At 38.1% G+C, this 17908-nt stretch overlaps 1 protein-coding gene across 1 annotated transcript in view; it reads left to right on the top strand.

Moving 5' to 3' along the window:
• LOC121412961 (glutamate receptor ionotropic, kainate 2-like) overlaps positions 1-17207 on the top strand; it is a 67086-nt gene extending 49879 nt beyond the window's left edge. Inside the window, exons 5-15 of the mRNA XM_041605723.1 lie at positions 520-695; positions 6795-6848; positions 7745-7918; positions 8544-8699; positions 9922-10035; positions 10455-10559; positions 12019-12225; positions 12533-13093; positions 13469-13697; positions 14618-14874; positions 15425-17207. Coding sequence (XP_041461657.1) covers positions 520-695; positions 6795-6848; positions 7745-7918; positions 8544-8699; positions 9922-10035; positions 10455-10559; positions 12019-12225; positions 12533-13093; positions 13469-13697; positions 14618-14874; positions 15425-15592 — 2201 coding nt within the window. The 3' untranslated portion in view covers positions 15593-17207. The remainder of the gene's footprint in view (positions 1-519; positions 696-6794; positions 6849-7744; positions 7919-8543; positions 8700-9921; positions 10036-10454; positions 10560-12018; positions 12226-12532; positions 13094-13468; positions 13698-14617; positions 14875-15424) is intronic.
• Positions 17208-17908: the final 701 nt, after the last annotated feature.

The following is a 17908-nucleotide window of genomic DNA, read 5'->3' as shown; positions in this document are numbered from 1 at the left end:
TCATTAATTATGATTTTGTTGATGTTTTTACCTTTTATGTAATTTTTACCAAGTTAATATGATAATTAGTTTACAAAGGTCTAAAGTCAGTAAGAAAATATCTAAGGACAAAGTTCATTACAGATACTCTTTTGTATTTTCAGCACCCTCCTCAATTATTGCTTTTGCCATAATCAATGTCCAATAAAATATCTCTGGTTAGCCTATAGATCAACATAATGATGATAGTTTAAGCTTTTGAAAATGGATTATTATTATTGTCAGTGTTATCCTGATAAATTGGATAGCTCAGTCAACAGTCAAAAGAGTGGGGTTTCAGATTCCGGTAATCCGGGTTCGATTCCAACTTGGTGCGCTAGTGCACTTTGGCATTAATCCTCATTACCACATCCCTAGGAGAGGACTTTAAACTGTCGTTACTCTGGTTGCTTGCATACAAGCATTCATGCTCTCTTAGCAATCGGGTACAACTTCACCACCATTTACCATTTACTATTTTATATCGGTTTTCATTTACAGCTTTAGAAAGACTTCAAGGTGTGTTTAAGTTATCGTCTAGCGTACACATGCAACTGAGTGTGGAGAGGATGCAAGGATCCAATCACAAAACTATCCTAAAGAGAATAAAGACATCGGGCTCGAACCATGTCATCGTTGATTGCAAGAGAGAGACGCTTCCCATTCTGCTTGAACAGGTATATGATATATTCATTAATTAAAAAACCCGCAGTCACACCAACGAAACAGGCTCCAAACCGAACGATGGAACGTCATTGGTAGTCAACGTAAATGCACTTGTCGGTTTGGTCATGTTTCATTGATGTGACTGTAACCGAAACCGACTCCAAACCGACCGATAGTATGCCATTGGTAGTCAACGTAAATGCTCTTGTCGGTTTGGTCATGTTTCATTGATGTGACTGTAACCGAAACCGACTCCAACCCGACCGATGGTTTATCATTGGTAGTCAACGTAAAAGCTTTTGTCGGTTTGGAGTATTGTTGGCCGGTATGACTGAAGCATTGCCAATTAAAGTGAAGAAAGTAAACCTACTTCTTATCATTGCTATCTGACGTGTAAATATACACAATGTTTTCATTATACCAAATCTCTATGATAAAAAAAAATCGGTCGGACCCCTTTATAAAAGTTTCACTTCACCTTCTCTGATTTTTTTTTACAAATTGCTAAACGTCAAACTCCGACCTTTTCTCAAAATAAAAGAAAGTAGGTACATGAGTAGTAGTTTAACACCAAGAGCGCCGTTGCAGGGGGTTAACTCCACCCTCCCGCCCTTGTCGTTTCTAAGAAGTGAAAAATATGGGAGAAAAGGAAAACAGGGGAAGAAAAAGAAGAAAGATTTCCACGAAAACTCTATAACACTGTATCACTCTCAAGAAGTAAAAAAAATGGGAGAAAAAGAAAAAGAGGAAAAAGAAGAAAGACTTCCATGAAATCTCTATAACACTGTATCACCCCTCTTCCCACTATCAAAATATCATTGCACCACCCTTGAATATACCCTTATAAAAATTCCATATTTCCAACGTAACCTCTCATATTCCTCTTTCTGAACCCTCTCCAGAAAATTATGTTCTCACATTGTCCGAATTATGTTTTCTTTGATACATAGATACATAGGCCCTACTCCGATATTCCCTATGTTCATATCTGGTTTAGATAGCAAAATGGGGAGTATTTCACGTACAGTTTCATCAGGTGATTTTCACTGACCTATTCGTTCCCCGCCAATCAGATGCAAGGATTTGCAGTAGCTAACAGCATCCGTCGGTGAAAATCACTGACATAACTTTTTCTATGAAACGCTCCCCAGTGTTCGCCCTGACTCCATCCGCGCCGTTGAGTGTGACCATGTGCATTGAAATAGAACTCGTCAACTTTTATCTTATATCTCGAGACCTTGCTGATCGCATTCTCTAAGCACCTGATACGTTTTAAGGCGATGCTCCGACTGGCGGATAAATAGGTTCTGTCCTTCGAGGCAGGTACTGCCACAATTCTACCGACGAAACCGATACCAGAGCCCCGTCTTACAAAGAGTTACGATTGATCCAATCAACCGTAACTCTATGGAAATCCATCAGTGTCATAATTTTTTCTACAGGAAATTTGCACAATGTCCTGTGTAAACAAAGAGAAGCACGGTGACTTTTCGAGAAAACGATGAATGCATAAATATACATCATAGTTAGAAAATATTTTGAACGAATATGCATAAAAGATGTTGACATTGCTGGCCGTCCACAGTCGTAATTGATCCGATCAATCGCAACTCTTTGTAGGACGGGGCCCAGACCGATCAAAGCTATTACGTTATTACCACACAGCAAAAGCTGTGGTGTTAACCGGTGTACATACACTGTGAAAAAATTGGGCAATATTTTACCCAATATTTTGCCCAACGTTGGGCCGATAGTCAACCCTACCAACTACTGGGCAATATTTTACCCAACGTTGTTGGGGCATTAATGTGCCCAACTGTTGGGTAATATTTTGAACTACATTTTGGGGGACATTAATTTGCCCAACTTTTTAATAAAGTTATTAACCCAACATCTGGGCAAGGCCTACACTCACTTCGTGTACCTGGTCCGTGTCGATCCGGAGACCTTATCCGAAAGTGCTTTGCATGCACAATAACGCTGCATACAAGTGCAAGTGCATATCTCAAGTGAGTGAAGCAAAAACAAAACAGCGTCAGATATATGTCATGTATGTAGGCCTATTCTGACAAATTCCTTACAAATTATGCTTAACGTAAAGTCCAAAATAAAAAAATTAAAAAAACGTTTAAGCAACTCATCTATGAAAGATTCAGCGAGGCTCCCCAGCCCCCAGTCATCTAAAAGACCCTCCATATCTTATCGACCGTGTGTAGCATGCTGCAAGCGCAACTCGTGATCAACATTTACCACTCAGCAGGGCAATTACTAGCCCAACAATTGGACATCTGTATTTTGGCAGCGGCAGAGTAAAAATTTGCCTAAGTATTGGGCACATAATGCCCAACAAAACAATAACCAACGTATATATTACCCAACAAAAAAATGACCAACGTAAATTTACTCTTTTTTTTCACAGTGTAGAGGACCACACCAGTTATTTTACACCGGTGTTAAATTGGTGGTGTTAGTTTTACACCTTTAGGTGATATTACAACACCTTTGGTTGTTACATTTACACTCTTTGGTGTTATGTTCAATCTGTAGGGTGTAATTTTAACACCTCAGGATGTGGTCCTCTTTTAACACCAATTGGTGTCAGTTTTAACACCACAGTTTTTACAGTGCAATGACATAATCATCGGTCGCTTTGGAGGCGGTTTCAATGGTGCGGCTGTTGCAGGTAAACCTGTCATAATTGTGATAATCGACAACATCACAGAGGTCAAATAGAGATAATTGCGTAATTGCGATGCATGACTCAGTTTCCTCCGATATTCGAGGGAAATGTATCGAGGTAAAAATCAGAGTATAATAATTATGCGAGGAAGAACAGAAGGAATTGCAAGACAAGTGCTTAGGCCCTATATTGGAAGAAAAAAAATTAATGCCTGTAACCATGGTAACGTCGCTGTCACACTTACCAGATCGACCCCAGGGGCCCGTTTCATAAAAGCAGTTACAATAACGAATTTGCAATGACAGTTTTAAGATACTGATATAATTAAATTTTATTGATTTTATTGTAGTAATTGTGTGTATTTTGTTGTCGTAACAAGTTTATTAAACGAGGCTCGGACCGACCAAAACTAACATGATATTTTCAACGTCGTAGTATCGGTAATGTTTGAACCATTGGCGGATCCGAGGGGGGAGGGCATATCCGGCTCGTCCCCCCCCCCTTCCCTTCCCTGAGAGCCATAATTAAAAAAAAATAAGTAAATATGCCATTTTACCAAAGTGAGTCAATACGGTTTAAAAAAAGGGGACAAATTGAGTGTATAAAGGGCGCGCGAGTGTTTATCGACCAAGAAATATTTGGCATAATCTGTCGGAATTGTTAGAAATAGATAAAAAAAAAATGACGTACGCTCGAGAGTCACAACTCGTTACTCATTGTATGTGGCTCGTGATTTGTTAAAGTTCGCAACTCAGAACAGTGTCTGCTGGCTCAGGTTGATCGTCTGAAAAACACCAGAATAAACTAGTCTTCAAATGTTGACGATATCGGTTTCGACGGTGATCGACTTAATGTTGTCGATATCGTCGTCACCATATACAGGGACTATTGACAGAACTATTGCCTCCCTCTTGGCTTACTGTTTTGCAAACGCCTTGAGGAAGAAACTCGACACCAATAGGAAATAAGATCCCAATGTCTCAAGCATAGTTGGGTCATCTAATATGATTTAGAAGAGGAATTCGATTCATCCCACACAGTATGTCGTCTCCTCTTTGAACTTGAAAAAAAAATCGCCATCCTCTTACAAGGTTGCACCCCAATTTACTTTCGTCACTTGCCGCTTAAACTGTGAACTCGGCACAAATAAACCGTCAATGTCACACCGAACAAGACAGTCATCAGATCGAACCAACAATGCTACACACGCTATGCCCACAAGTAGTGTCCGGTTTTTATCAGCAGGGAATGCATTCTACTGGTGTGACCAGTCATGCCATTGAGGCGTATTATTAAAGAGGTGGATACAGCCAAGACATGGGCGCCGTGGAGTTTTTTTTTATCAAAATGTGATGATATTTGGTGTATTATCTATAATGTTGACGGGTAAAAATACGATGCTTTCAAGAAGTTACCTGTCATATCGGGCGTCGTATCTGTACCAAATTATGATGCCGTAAACTCCCCACACGATACCGGAATCGTTGTTTCATCCTTCAATAAGAATTGGGTCACCATGGTCATCAGACTTTAAAGGGATGCCTTGCTTTGCAAAGTTATGGGAAAGTGAGATAGATATTAAGGCCCATATTCCAAAGTCAAACTCTGTGCTAAAATCATGGGAAGCCAAACGTTAAAAAAAATACAGTGAATGCTTCTCATGATAACTGTGCTCTTCACTATTTATTTAATGGTGAAGACAATAATATTGTCATACTTATCCTTCCCAGGCAGATAATAATGTTTTGAGAGTCAAATGAGCTGATACATTGAACCTCTACTGTTGGAGATTTGTGTAAAAACTTGTTTTCCATGGTTAAACCACAACTTAAACCGGAGTTTGAAGTAAACCCGTCTTCAGAATACGGGCCTTTGTGTAGACATTTAGCCGCAGGAAGGGGAGGAAGGCTAGAGACATTGAAGAATATATATATATATATATATATATATATTTCAGTACCATGGAAAGGTTTTTTTTATATATAGAATTTTTAGCGTAGTCAGGTTAACGAGAGAAAGAGGAGACAGGCACAGGCAAGAAAATAGTGTTCGACAACATCCCTCTGTTACAACAAGACGACCATCCTGCTGAGGGATTTCATCCTCTTCAAAGTCTTACACACCCCAATGATAAAAAAAATGCACGATAAAGAGTGAAAAATGGAATATAATCAAAATTATTGGAAGAATAAGAAAATTGTTACAGCTGATGATGGGTGAAGTGAGTTTAAGAATGGTGGAAGTGAAAACAAATGATGGAATGTCCTTCCACCATATATGCTGTCATAGATGTGTGAGAAACGTCCTTGAATGTCCTCTAACTCAATTTTACCCCTAGAGTGATGCACGGTCGCACCATCGAAACTGATTTCAAACCGATCGATGGTATGTCATCGGAAATCACGTAATGACTGTGATCGGTCAGGAATCGATTTCGTCCGTGTGACTGGGGCAAGAAGAGGGGATGACGAGTCCACCCATCCCACACCAAGGCTCCCCACATGAGGTGGTGGGTTGACATTGAACCCTGCAGGTGTGGTAGATTGGTAGGATTCGGAAAGATCTTGAGGATATTCTCTTCAGGTGAAGCCGCATTCTTCCAACATGGATCCTGCAGTTCACAGCCGAGAAGGGCATCATCTTTTCATTAGTTCATAATCATGGACAGATGTTTTAATAATCAGTGATCATTGGTATCTTAAACCATGTTCCTTTGAAAAGTTATGTCTTCTCTCTCTTAACTGCTTAAGCGGGAGTTGCAAGAAAATATTTCCAATCAAATGCAAACTTCTGTCGATTTGCAATAGATTATGTAATAGATAAATCAATTTTAGCCGCAGCAAATCGGATTATACCTCTTTTTGCAAGACGCAGATCGGGGCCCCGTCTTACAAAGAGTACGATTGATCTGATCAATCCCAAGTATATGGAAATCCATCAATGTCATAATTTTTTCTTCAGGAAATTTGCTCAATACCCTTTGAAACAAAGAGAAGCATACTGAATTGTACAGAAAAAAGTGAATGTATGAATATACATCATTCTAGACATTTTTTTTTTCAATAAACATGTATTTTAGATGTTGACGTTGCTGGCTTTCCATACCTGCGATTGATCGGATCAATCGCAACTCTTTGTAAGACGGGGCCTAGCAATTAATTGCCAACTTGCAATGAATTGAAAGACATGACTGATTGATTTCTGGAACCAAAATAGTTTTGCGATTGATTAAAAGTTTCTTCCAACCTCCCATAGGAGCACAACATGTAAGAATGTGTCCTTTTGTCAATTGCACAATTCAATCGTAACAATAACTACTTCCAGCAAAGTTTTGTTGATTTGTAAACCATGAACTGTACACATGTTTTACCAATAGGAACAATACCATTCGTAACAATTTTTTTCTATTTTCTGTTCTTTTATCTTTCAGATGCTAGAATTGCAAATGCTTCGAAGTTACTATCATTATCTATTTGTTTCACTGGTAAGCAGTTTTATTGTGGGATATTCATGTTTCATTTCAAGTAATCTCTCTTATAATGAAATGATAATCCAATTGTAACAACCAGAGTAAAGAGTCTTACTTAACTTCATGTTTTAATATAGAACTCACGTTTCCAGATCTTGCATAAAAAAATCTGTGTCTGTTCAAAAAGGTCTTTTTGTACCGGGGTAGATTCGATGTCAAAGGTATTCTATGATTATTATTTCATTACTATCCATAAACGGCATAATACAGATCGTGTTATCAATAAGTGATTGACAATTCTTGAAAGGATTTCAGAAGCAGCACTAATTTTTTTTAAGTATGCATTTGTGTTACTTACCGCCGTTTCACACGGTGAAAAAATATCGTAATTTGAATGCTTCTAGTAAAAAAATAAGGCTAATGACAATTTTTTAGCACGTGTGAAACAAAACTCGAATTCAAATTCTACTCCGGAGGTGACTTCCAATTAAGTTTCACTCAAACTACAATACGAAATTTCCGTGTGAAAGGTCCAATGATTCTAAAGAAGAATTGCAAGCATCATTACAATTATGATTCAAGATTCACGTGTGAAAAGGCCTTTTGTCTATAAAAAGACAAAAGGCCTTTTCATACTTGAATAAATTGAGGCTGAGGTCATTTAGCTTTATCAAATTATGTCAGCCACTATGGCTGATTAACCTAGACGTAAAATGTTTCCAAGGTAATTGGATATATACCAGCTTGGCGTTTACCAGCAAAAAATGCTGTCCTGCCGAGTTCCTGCGGGAGTTGCCACAACAGAAACAGAAACAGAAATATGCGTTTCCCAATTGTCTCCGTAGTGTAAACAAAATTAGTATTTTTTTTCTTCACACAATGAAATTATCAACATTATCTTTTTCAAACAGGATCTTTACCTAATAAACATGTCAAGGTATACTGGTGATAAGGTTAACCTGACCACACTTCATATGCTGAATCTATATGACCAGTACACCGAGGCGTTCATGGAGGAATGGAACAATATGCAGATGGGACCTAGGAGTGTTACCATGACAACCAGGAATTTCAGCATCCTCACAGTAAGTAATCATTCATTCGTTCATTCACTTCCATTTTCATCATAATTATTAGTAAACAAAGATACAAAAGGCCCTCTCGGAAATCAGTCTACGTAACTGAAGGGGCTACCCTGGTAAAAGAAAACTGAAATAAATGAATGAATAAATAAACAAATAAAATAAAATAAGTAACAAATTATTCAAAGATAGAGGAGACGGGAAGAAGAAGGAAAAAGCTTTAAAAAGAGCTGCCACCTGGCTATAGTGCTAATAAAATATGTTAAAAGGACGCATGATTCAGATTGTGAAATAAACAAAATATCATCTATGACAAAATTGGGTATTTTAAAATGCAGTGCTAACATTGATTCTAAGAATATGAAAGGCAAATAATTGTAAATTATATCTATGACATAAAATTCCATCCGAAAATATAGGGGCGGGTCCAGTGCTTTATACCAAAGAAGGAAATTTTCTTTTTTAACGAATTGCCAAGCAAAAAAAAGATATTGTCATTCACAGCGAGCATTTACCCATCACAAAGTTTTTGGAAAAGCTAAAGGCAAAATTAAAATGAGCCGGGGAGGCCAGTGCAAGCCCAAATGATATTTATTTCTGGTATATTTGTATTTCATCTTATCTTTAGACGGAAGCTGCTCTGCTCTACGACGCAGTGCATGTGGTGGCCCATGGTCTTCAAGAACTCGGAGATTCTCGGAATATTTCGTTGAGATCGTTGAGCTGCTTCGGGGAGCAATCGGAATGGACCGACGGACTCACGTACTACAATTTCCTCCAAGGGGTAAGTCTAGAACTATAGAACTGTTTCTTGAAGGTCAAGTCTACCCCAAGAAAAAGTGACTTGAATAGAGAAAAATTAAACTAGCGTAGTGTTAAAAATTTCATAAAAATCGGATGTAAAATAAGAAAGTTATGACATTTTAAAATTTCGCTTATTTTTCACAAAACAGTGATATGCACAACTAGGTGACTCAGTCGATGATGTCCATCACTCACTGTTATTTGTGTTTTTCCATTGTTTGAACTGAACAATATTTCATTTTTATAGATTTTACCATAAGTACCAACTTGACTGAACCATACAGTATTAAACAATGCTAATTCCACATGTTCAGGGAGGGATTAATCGTTGTATCACTTGTTGACAATGAGAAAATTAGAATATTTCATATAATAGAATACAAAGAAATAGTGAGTGGATGACGTCATAGTCTCCTCATTTGCATACCAGCCAGGATGTGCATATAACTGTTCAGTGAAATTAAGCAAAACTTTAAAATGTCATAACTTTCTTATTTTACATCGGAGTTTGATGAAATTTTCCGTGTTGTGCTTGTTGAATATTTTTCTTTTCTTTCAATTCAAGTTTTTGTTGGGGTGGACTTGTCCTTTTAAGAACTAAATCCACCACCATCATCAGTGGTGTGATAAGACCTCATTGAAGAAATGGAGGTGTTTGATGTTATTAGCTTGTAATTTTATTGTTTGAGGCTTGCAAAGCAGAACTTTTCAAAATAGGGAATTCAAAGTATAAAATACCAAGCAACGACACGGATTAGTCTCTTTCTCTTCTCCATCTCTCCTTTTCTCTCTCTTCCAGACTCACACTCCTGTATTGTCTAAACAAATCATATTCACACAACCATCTATTCTGTCTTGTTTTCTGATAATAACTATAAAAATAATAATATGTGACATTTACATAGCGCTGAAATGACATTTATCTCTAAGCACTGCATGATATTTGCCCGGCGTTAGCAAGCCTATCCTGATCGGACACTCCAGCATTCAAGGAATTTCTTCCTACCGGGTACCCATTTGATACACCTGGGTGAAGAGTGGCAAATGTAGATAAACACCTTGCCAAAGGACGCTAGTGCTGTGGAGGGATTTGAACCCCTGACCTGGTAGTTCAAAGGCCAGAGACTTATCCACTGGGCCACAACACCCCTACACCCACTCCTCTTCATGTTTTCATTTATTTTTATTTTTTGTAATTCTAGACGAATGTCAATGGTCTGACTGGCCCAATAACGTTTGACAGAAATGGCTTCAGGGACAATCCAAGATTCTTCATTTCAGAACTTCAAGATTCTCAGTCTGTGATGTTCAAAACGGTAAGAAACAATGATTTTGATACGTAAACTACCACAAGCAGTTTGAGCTCAGCAGAAAACAAACAAAAAATGTTTAAGAGAGTTAGATCAGCCCGCCCCAGCCTTTCTACGATTAAAATAAAGAGATAAATAAAAAAAAAATGTCTTTTTGTCAATATAATCATTTGCTTTATGTAGCTGTACAACCATATGCATGATGACTAGCATATCATATGAATGCTGTGTAAGTAAGTTCATCAAATACTTTGTTTATTACTTATATGTGAATTTGAGAAAAACAAATATATGTGATATTAATCAGTTATTCTAATAATTAATCAATTCTAATTATTAATCAATTCATTTGATCACGTAATTACAACATTTTCTATTCATTTATTTACTAATTTATCAATTCATTATTTAATTCCCTTATGTAGGTTGGTCAATGGGATGCGAACGGTCTGAATATCTTCCCAGTTGACATGCATATAGATAAGAACACAACGTTGACCAACAAGACTTTGATTGTTACAACTATATTGGTAAGCAAATTTTCGGCATTACTCCTATGTGTTTAGGATCGCATGCTCAATCTTTAATGAAAATCATAAGTCAGAAAAAATTGGCACCAGTGGGATTCGAACCTGCCATCTACTGCTTTCCGGGCAACCACCACGCTATTCTGGTTCACGGCTAAATCACGATGAACTGGAATTCAAATACCCTCGATCCTCTTCTTTCTGACTCATTAATATGCAAATTTCCTCCTATTAAAGCCTCTTCATTTACTATATTGGTAAGAATAACATGAATGGCAATGATGACAGAATATGCATTCTTGTCACCAAGACTTATGATTTCACATGTACATGTATCTGTTATCATGAAGGCCTGAACGATTGATGATTTACCTAGCTTGACATTGATCATATAGAGCAGTATTCTAATGACAGAATATGCATTCTTGTCATCATTATGATTTCACATCAGCTAAGTCTCTTCAACACCTTTGCAGATCATAAAAGTTTGTGGCGTCATCCTCCACATTTTTTTAATTTAATTGTAAGGCCTGTTGACAAGATGAAATAGCATTCATTACGAATGACCCGGGGTGGTGCTTCAAGGGGACAAGGGGCAACTGACCCCTCTGATTTTCATATTGCGAGAGAAAAATTGAATGGCAAATCCATAAATTGCGTATGTCCAACCCCCTGTATGTGGGACCTTCATGAAATTTTCTGTCCCTGTTTTCTGGTTCTTTTGACAGTCTGTAATGTTCTCAAAGGACCATGACTTGGTCAGTTCATGAAGTGATGGAAGACTTGAGAAAAGAGGGGGTCAGACGTTCAAAAAGGTTGATCATTGTATTTGCCCTGAAGTAGAAAAATAAAACAAAGAAAAAGGGAAGAAAGAAGAACATCTAAAGTGGTCTGGCTCATGTAACCTGTTATTCAATTGAGCAAAAAGGTTGTCTTTACCGCCCCTACCTTTTGAATATCTCTCTTTATGCTACGGAGCAAAAATACATCAGTTTAAAAAAGATGTCCATATCTAGTACATGTAGCATACTGTTGGCATGTGTTATCACAAAGACCTCACAATTGGTTACTTACTTCACCTAGCTTGACATAGAGCCTATAGAACCAGTCTCCATGGATTAGGTAATTTCAACCATAACAGGATGCGATTTTCTATTGTGCCATATATCAGCACTTGCACCCTCTCACGTCCCTGTTCTAATTGTACTCTCTGTTGGGGGGTGGGGCTTTGCTTGATTTTTTAAAATGAGCATGCATTATATTCTTCTTTCTGCTGGAACATTTTACCACCAACCCTCATAAAATTGAGGAAACTGATTTGATGAAAAGCACTAGAGAATTTGAAAGAAGTACAAGCAAGTCATGAGGGTTAGTATCACCTGCTTATTCTCATTTAGTTACCAAATATGGATTCATTGAACCTAGAAAATAATATCACTTCTTTTCTTACTAAAATCCTTAGGAACCTCCATACTGCATGAAGCGGAAGAGTCCTGATGGTGAACCCCTGGAGGGCAATGCACGCTTTGAGGGATTCATCATAGATCTCCTGGACTACATCTCACAGAGGATGAACTTCAACTACGTCATCACTCTGGTTCCTGATGGCGACTATGGCTCTGAGGTGGATGGTCGCTGGAATGGCATGGTTGGGGAGTTAGTTGAAAGGGTGAGAAGAATTACCTCTCTGATATCCTCTATTTTTATATTGTATGACATGTTTGAAAACGACCTGAATTACCCTTTTTAAGGGTTCACTTTGTCCAAAATATTGTTCTCGATGGAGGTAAAATTAGGTTAAAATTTGACAAGCCAAAAATACTTGAGTTATATGATGATAGGCCTACATTATAAATCTTTAATGAAGAGCAGCAGTCATTTCAGAATAAACCTGTCAACATGCATGTAAAAAAAAATGATCAGAATGTGTCGATTGTCTCCTTAAAAGTCTCATTTTCTTTCCTTAACACTTTTAGCGAGCTGACCTTGCAGCAGCTCCTCTCACAATCACCTATGTCAGAGAGAAGGTGATAGACTTCTCCAAACCCTGGATGTACCTGGGCGTGACCATCCTCTTCCGTGTACCTGAACCTCAGAACCCTGGTGTCTTCTCCTTCCTTAACCCACTGTCCCCAGACGTCTGGCTCTACGTCATCCTGGCATTCCTCCTGGTCAGCTTCGTACTCTTTGTCCTGGCTCGATTCAGTCCGTACGAGTGGTACAACTCCCACCCGTGCAACCCAGACTACGACACGGTGGAGAACCAGTTCAACTTCTTCAATTGTCTCTGGTTCTCGTTCGGTGGTCTCATGCAGCAGGGATCCGAGATCAACCCCAGAGCGTTCTCTACCAGGGTTCTCAGTGGTTTCTGGTGGTTCTTCTCTCTCATCTTGATCTCCTCCTACACTGCTAACCTGGCTGCTTTCTTGACGGTCGAGAGGATGGTGTCACCTATCCAGACTGCCGATGATCTGGCCAAGCAAACATCGATTGAGTATGGCACCAGGAAAGGAGGGTCCACGGAAGAATTCTTTTCGGTAAGTCAGGTTGCTGGTGGTAGATGGACCAATGAATTGTATCATGTTCGTAGAAGAAACTGTACATCCTATAAGACAGCCTATGCAAGTACCACATATACAAACTACAGAGGATTATTTTTTTTTAACTTGAGATAATCTTTGATAATATCACAAATATCTGGTAACATTATTAGTAGTTCATTCAAAGTGATTTTAATAGGCACAGGTTTACATTATCTGACAAGTTATTCCTCCTGCAAAATGGTATGCATGCTCGCACTCTGATTCTGCTGTACTGTGTTAATTGCAACAAATTTTGCCAACTATGGTGAAACATGATTTATCGACTTCTTGGATGACTTTCAACTCTTTATCTCTCTATTTCCTTTGCAGAGATCGAAAATCCCCACTTACATGAAGATGTGGGAGTTCATGAGTTCGAGGCAGCACGTGTTTACGAACACCTACATGGATGGTATTGAGCGCGTTCTCAACAATAGAAACTATGCCTACCTCATGGAGTCTGCCATGGCCGATTACGTGGTCTCCCAGCATTGTAATAATTTGACTGCCATTGGAGGGCTGCTCAACTCAAGAGGTTACGGCATTGGTACGCCACTCGGTAAGACAGCTTCTACAGTACGGTACTCATCAAATCATTAGTAGACAAGGGATGCATGGGTGTACTACAGAGGGCAACTCCCCTTGTGGTTTTTCAAGCAGTGAAAAAAAGAGGGAAAAATGAAGCAAGATGAAGAAAATGGAAGAAAGACGCCTCCTTGAGGTTGTCTTTCTCACCCCTTTACATCATACCATGGCACTAGTCTGCTGTGCAAACTCACTGGAATTAAGGGTCTGAATGTGCAGCCTACTCATGCCTTGTGTACTGAATACTCTTGCTCAACAGCAAGTTTTGTATGTGCTAGTCTTGCATGGAGACACACTTGTTGATCAAAGTTTCAATCAGGGTTTGTGCCTGCAGAATACTGTGGCACCATCCTAGCCAAAAGAGATGCACTGTTTAAAAAGGTTGAAGGAGTGCAATAAAAGACATGTAATAGGTACCAAGTGCATTCTTCATTTCCAAGTTTTGACTAGCAATAGCAGAGGTTACCAACAATATTAATAGTCAAAAGACAAATGTGATTTCAAACAAGGATAGTAAATAAATCCACTCTTTGAAGTAAAGAAAGAAATAATCTCTGTATCTGGTTATAAGAAAGCATTCTTTTATAATCATGGATGTGAACAAATATCTAAGTAAGTAAATTGAATAAAGCAAATTGACATATGTGAACCATACGGAATGGATTTTTTCCATTCATCCATCATTCCAATCCATGTAAACACAATAACACCAATGAGATACAACAGCTTCAGGAGGAAAATGTAAGATTATTAGAAAATAAAGTGATTAAAAAACTCCAAATGTTCGGATAGACATCCTGCGGTATGCCCCAACACGAGGATATTCTCTTGGATGTCAAGAAAAAACTGTGTCAATAAAATGAACCTCTTTGTTCTTTTTTTGCTTCTCTTCAGGTTCTGTTTATCGAGACGAGATTACCAAATCCATCTTGCAGCTTCAAGAAGAGGACATCCTCCTTGAGCTGAAGAACAAGTGGTGGAGGACGGACCAGTGCCATAAGAACACTGGTCAGAGTGACGAAGCCAACTCACTAGGTCTCAAGAACATTGGAGGAATCTTCCTGGTTCTGATCACAGGCCTGGTGTGTGGTCTTATAGCAGCCTTCGCAGAGTTCATCTGGAAATCAAGGCAGAATGCTTTGATCGATAGGGTAAGAAAAACACTGCTGATATTCTCATGTGGTACTTCTGATTGATAAAAATTCAAGGGAGTGTTTCAGGGTAAAAATATGACAGAATTTTTATCTGACAAAGAAAGTCTGTTGTTTTATCCAACAGTTGTCATTATTACAGTCAGGCATCTGTGCTTCTCAGCCAATCAAAATAAAGTAAATGTCAGAACCAACAACTTGTCAAACAACAAGTTTTGATGCAAAGCTCTCCAGAACATAACTCAATAAGGACTTTGCTTCCTGTGGTCTAAACTATATTTTGTACATTAAATGATCGTATCTTTATGATTGAAATGAAACAGAAAATGAAGTTATCACTCTTTCTCGTTTAGTGAATTAAATGAAAATATTTTGAACAGCACCTTTAGGCAAAGACCCTAGATATCTTTCTGATTTAGCTACAACATCATCATTTTTACCTAGATATGGTAAGGTCGATTCTCTTTTGTGTTTACTGGTAGTCATATTTTGTATATTGCATTATTGTTTACTTTTAAACCAGCATATCCCATTCATTTTCTTTATCCAGAAATCGTTATGCGGTGAAATGATGTCGGAACTACGCTTCGCGTTCCGCTGCAACAACAAGCGACGGAACAGCAAGCCAGTGATAGAGCATAAATACATCCCAACTACTACCTACCCTCCAAACATCAATGGTAGGCAATCTATGCAGATGGTTGAACCTCTAGCATGACCCAGAGACTAGAACAAAACATTTTATTTAATGATTGTTAGTCATCCAAATGCTACTCTAGCCATGGTAGCGAAGAGCTACAATCTTTAGCTCAGTTTGATTAATAGACCACGTTCTAGCGGAAACAACTTGGTTTGAACATAGACCTCAGAGGTTTGTGGTTCGAAAGAGACGGATTGTTTTGCTGTTCGTGTACGGATGCTACAAACGGAGACCACCAGAAATCTGAAGCAGTTGAGCATGCTACATGGATGCTACTGTCATCAGCTTCCACGATAGCTATGAATCTTGATGACTGCACTTTGGAAAAGGAGATTACAATCTTGGCCGAAGAATATTGCGGTAATAGCAATGAACTAGGGTCTCTGTTGTCTTTAGATTTTGCAAAAGGAATCAAGAGAGATGAAAAGTTATTTTTTATATTCAGAGTAGGAATGATGATAGCTTTTTTCGATTTAAATTGAGACTATCTACTCTGCTTGGAAGAGACTGGGTGATTGATATCTATTCTTTTACAGGACTGAATATAAGGAGATATTAATGTGATTATGATGAAACGACGATTGATACTGAATTGTTTATGACAGACGACGATACTTGCGTATTATGGCAGGTAGATACAGAAGCATTCATTAGATTCAGATACAGCTTCTTGTTGGGGTCACCAGGACATCAAAAGGGCTTTCAGTTGTGCATTTAGTTTCAGATGTTACAACCAGGTCCAGTTAAATCAAAGGCCAGGTGTGAGAGGATTTGTTCATCATCTCGAAAAGAATACTTCAAAGAACAGGGTGGTGGCTCGGCCATAGATGTACATGTGTACAACCAGTGTGGTTATGCCTTTCTGTCTGCACTGCATCACTTACAACACTATCAAGGAGAAGCGAGCAGGAACAACTACAATGTGTTCTTAAAGTCACCATACAAGGCTGTTGTAAAAGATGGTCCACAATAAATCATGCTTCCAGGAGACCAAGAATACCAGAAAGACGACTGGGAAGTTTCCTTATGATTGCTGGGGTAGGAAGATACTGCTTAATAAGCTGTTACATCTTCCCAGATTCAAAGTGCTGAGGGAAATAAAGATTTATATTAAACCCCTTAAAGCGCAAAACTCTTTCATTTCTATACAAGAGTCTAGAAGACATGATAGGTTTGAAAGAGTGTGAAATTCTAACAAAGTGTTTTCCATTACATGTATTCATTGCGTAATAAGATTAGTCCTCAATATGATCAGACTTATACTAAGACTTGCTATAAATTATTGAAAAAAAATGGCATTGAAAAGACATTGCTAATGGCATTACTTACTCATTCTCTGGTTTGCGTACTAGCCAAGAAGAAAACATATTGTACCATTTGCTTGGAACTCTCTCCATTGTCAAAATTATGAAAGGCAATGAAATTTGCAAACATCAAACACTTTCATCTGGCAATCTTCAATGATTTCAATTTAATTGTGAGAAGTCATCAAAGAAACTATTTATTATTTTAATGAGAACATTAGAAATACATGTAACCTTTCAAAGGCAAAGGAGTCTGTTTAAAGGAAGATCTATTTGAAAGTTGTGTTTCCAAATACTAAACACAAGATCAAAAGTAAGTTCCCCCCTTAAGAACCCCATCAAATCTGTTATTCAAGTTGAAACAAAGCATGGGATATAGCTAGGGTTATTAGGGATCAGATTCTCGAAAATTAGAGATATCCGCGACTTCACGACTTAAACAAATGATTTGTTATGCTGGACGATCTCATGGGGTTCTTTAGGGGGAACTTACTTTTGATGTTGTGTTTATATTTATCCGAGAGGAAAACTACAATGGGCTTTACAAATTTAGTTGGTTATTTTCAACATATGGTACATACCTGTATTTTCAATTCTAGTTTTATTGAAGAATGGTATGTATTTCTTCTTCCTGATCAAAACACTTTCTTTGAAGGTAACAACTTTAAATTATAACATCGTTGAATTTGATCTACTGTTTACTTCAATCTATACTGGGCAATTTGAAAAAAAAAGCAAGTACTTTCTGTGGAAAATTATTGAAATGATGTGTCCTAGCTTTGGGCTTCATATGAAAACGTGACGCCCAATTAGATCACCATGGCTTGAGTTTTTTTATTCTGAATTACAGTGGTGCCCAAAAATTAGTGAACCCCACCAAAAATGAACATATTTAAAGTGCTCAAGTTCTGCCATGTCTTAGATATTTCAATTGTGAAGTCGGGTGATAAGTTTCTCTGGGCTCACCGTACATTGCAGTGTTGCTCTCTACATTCATGACTAAGCATGAAGGAGTGCATAATGTGGTGGA

The sequence above is a fragment of the Lytechinus variegatus genome, chromosome 4 (genome assembly GCF_018143015.1).
Source record: "Lytechinus variegatus isolate NC3 chromosome 4, Lvar_3.0, whole genome shotgun sequence".
NCBI lineage: Eukaryota > Metazoa > Echinodermata > Echinoidea > Temnopleuroida > Toxopneustidae > Lytechinus > Lytechinus variegatus.
The sequence above is the reverse complement of the archived record's forward strand: the minus strand, read 5'-3'. Positions and strand labels throughout refer to the sequence as shown.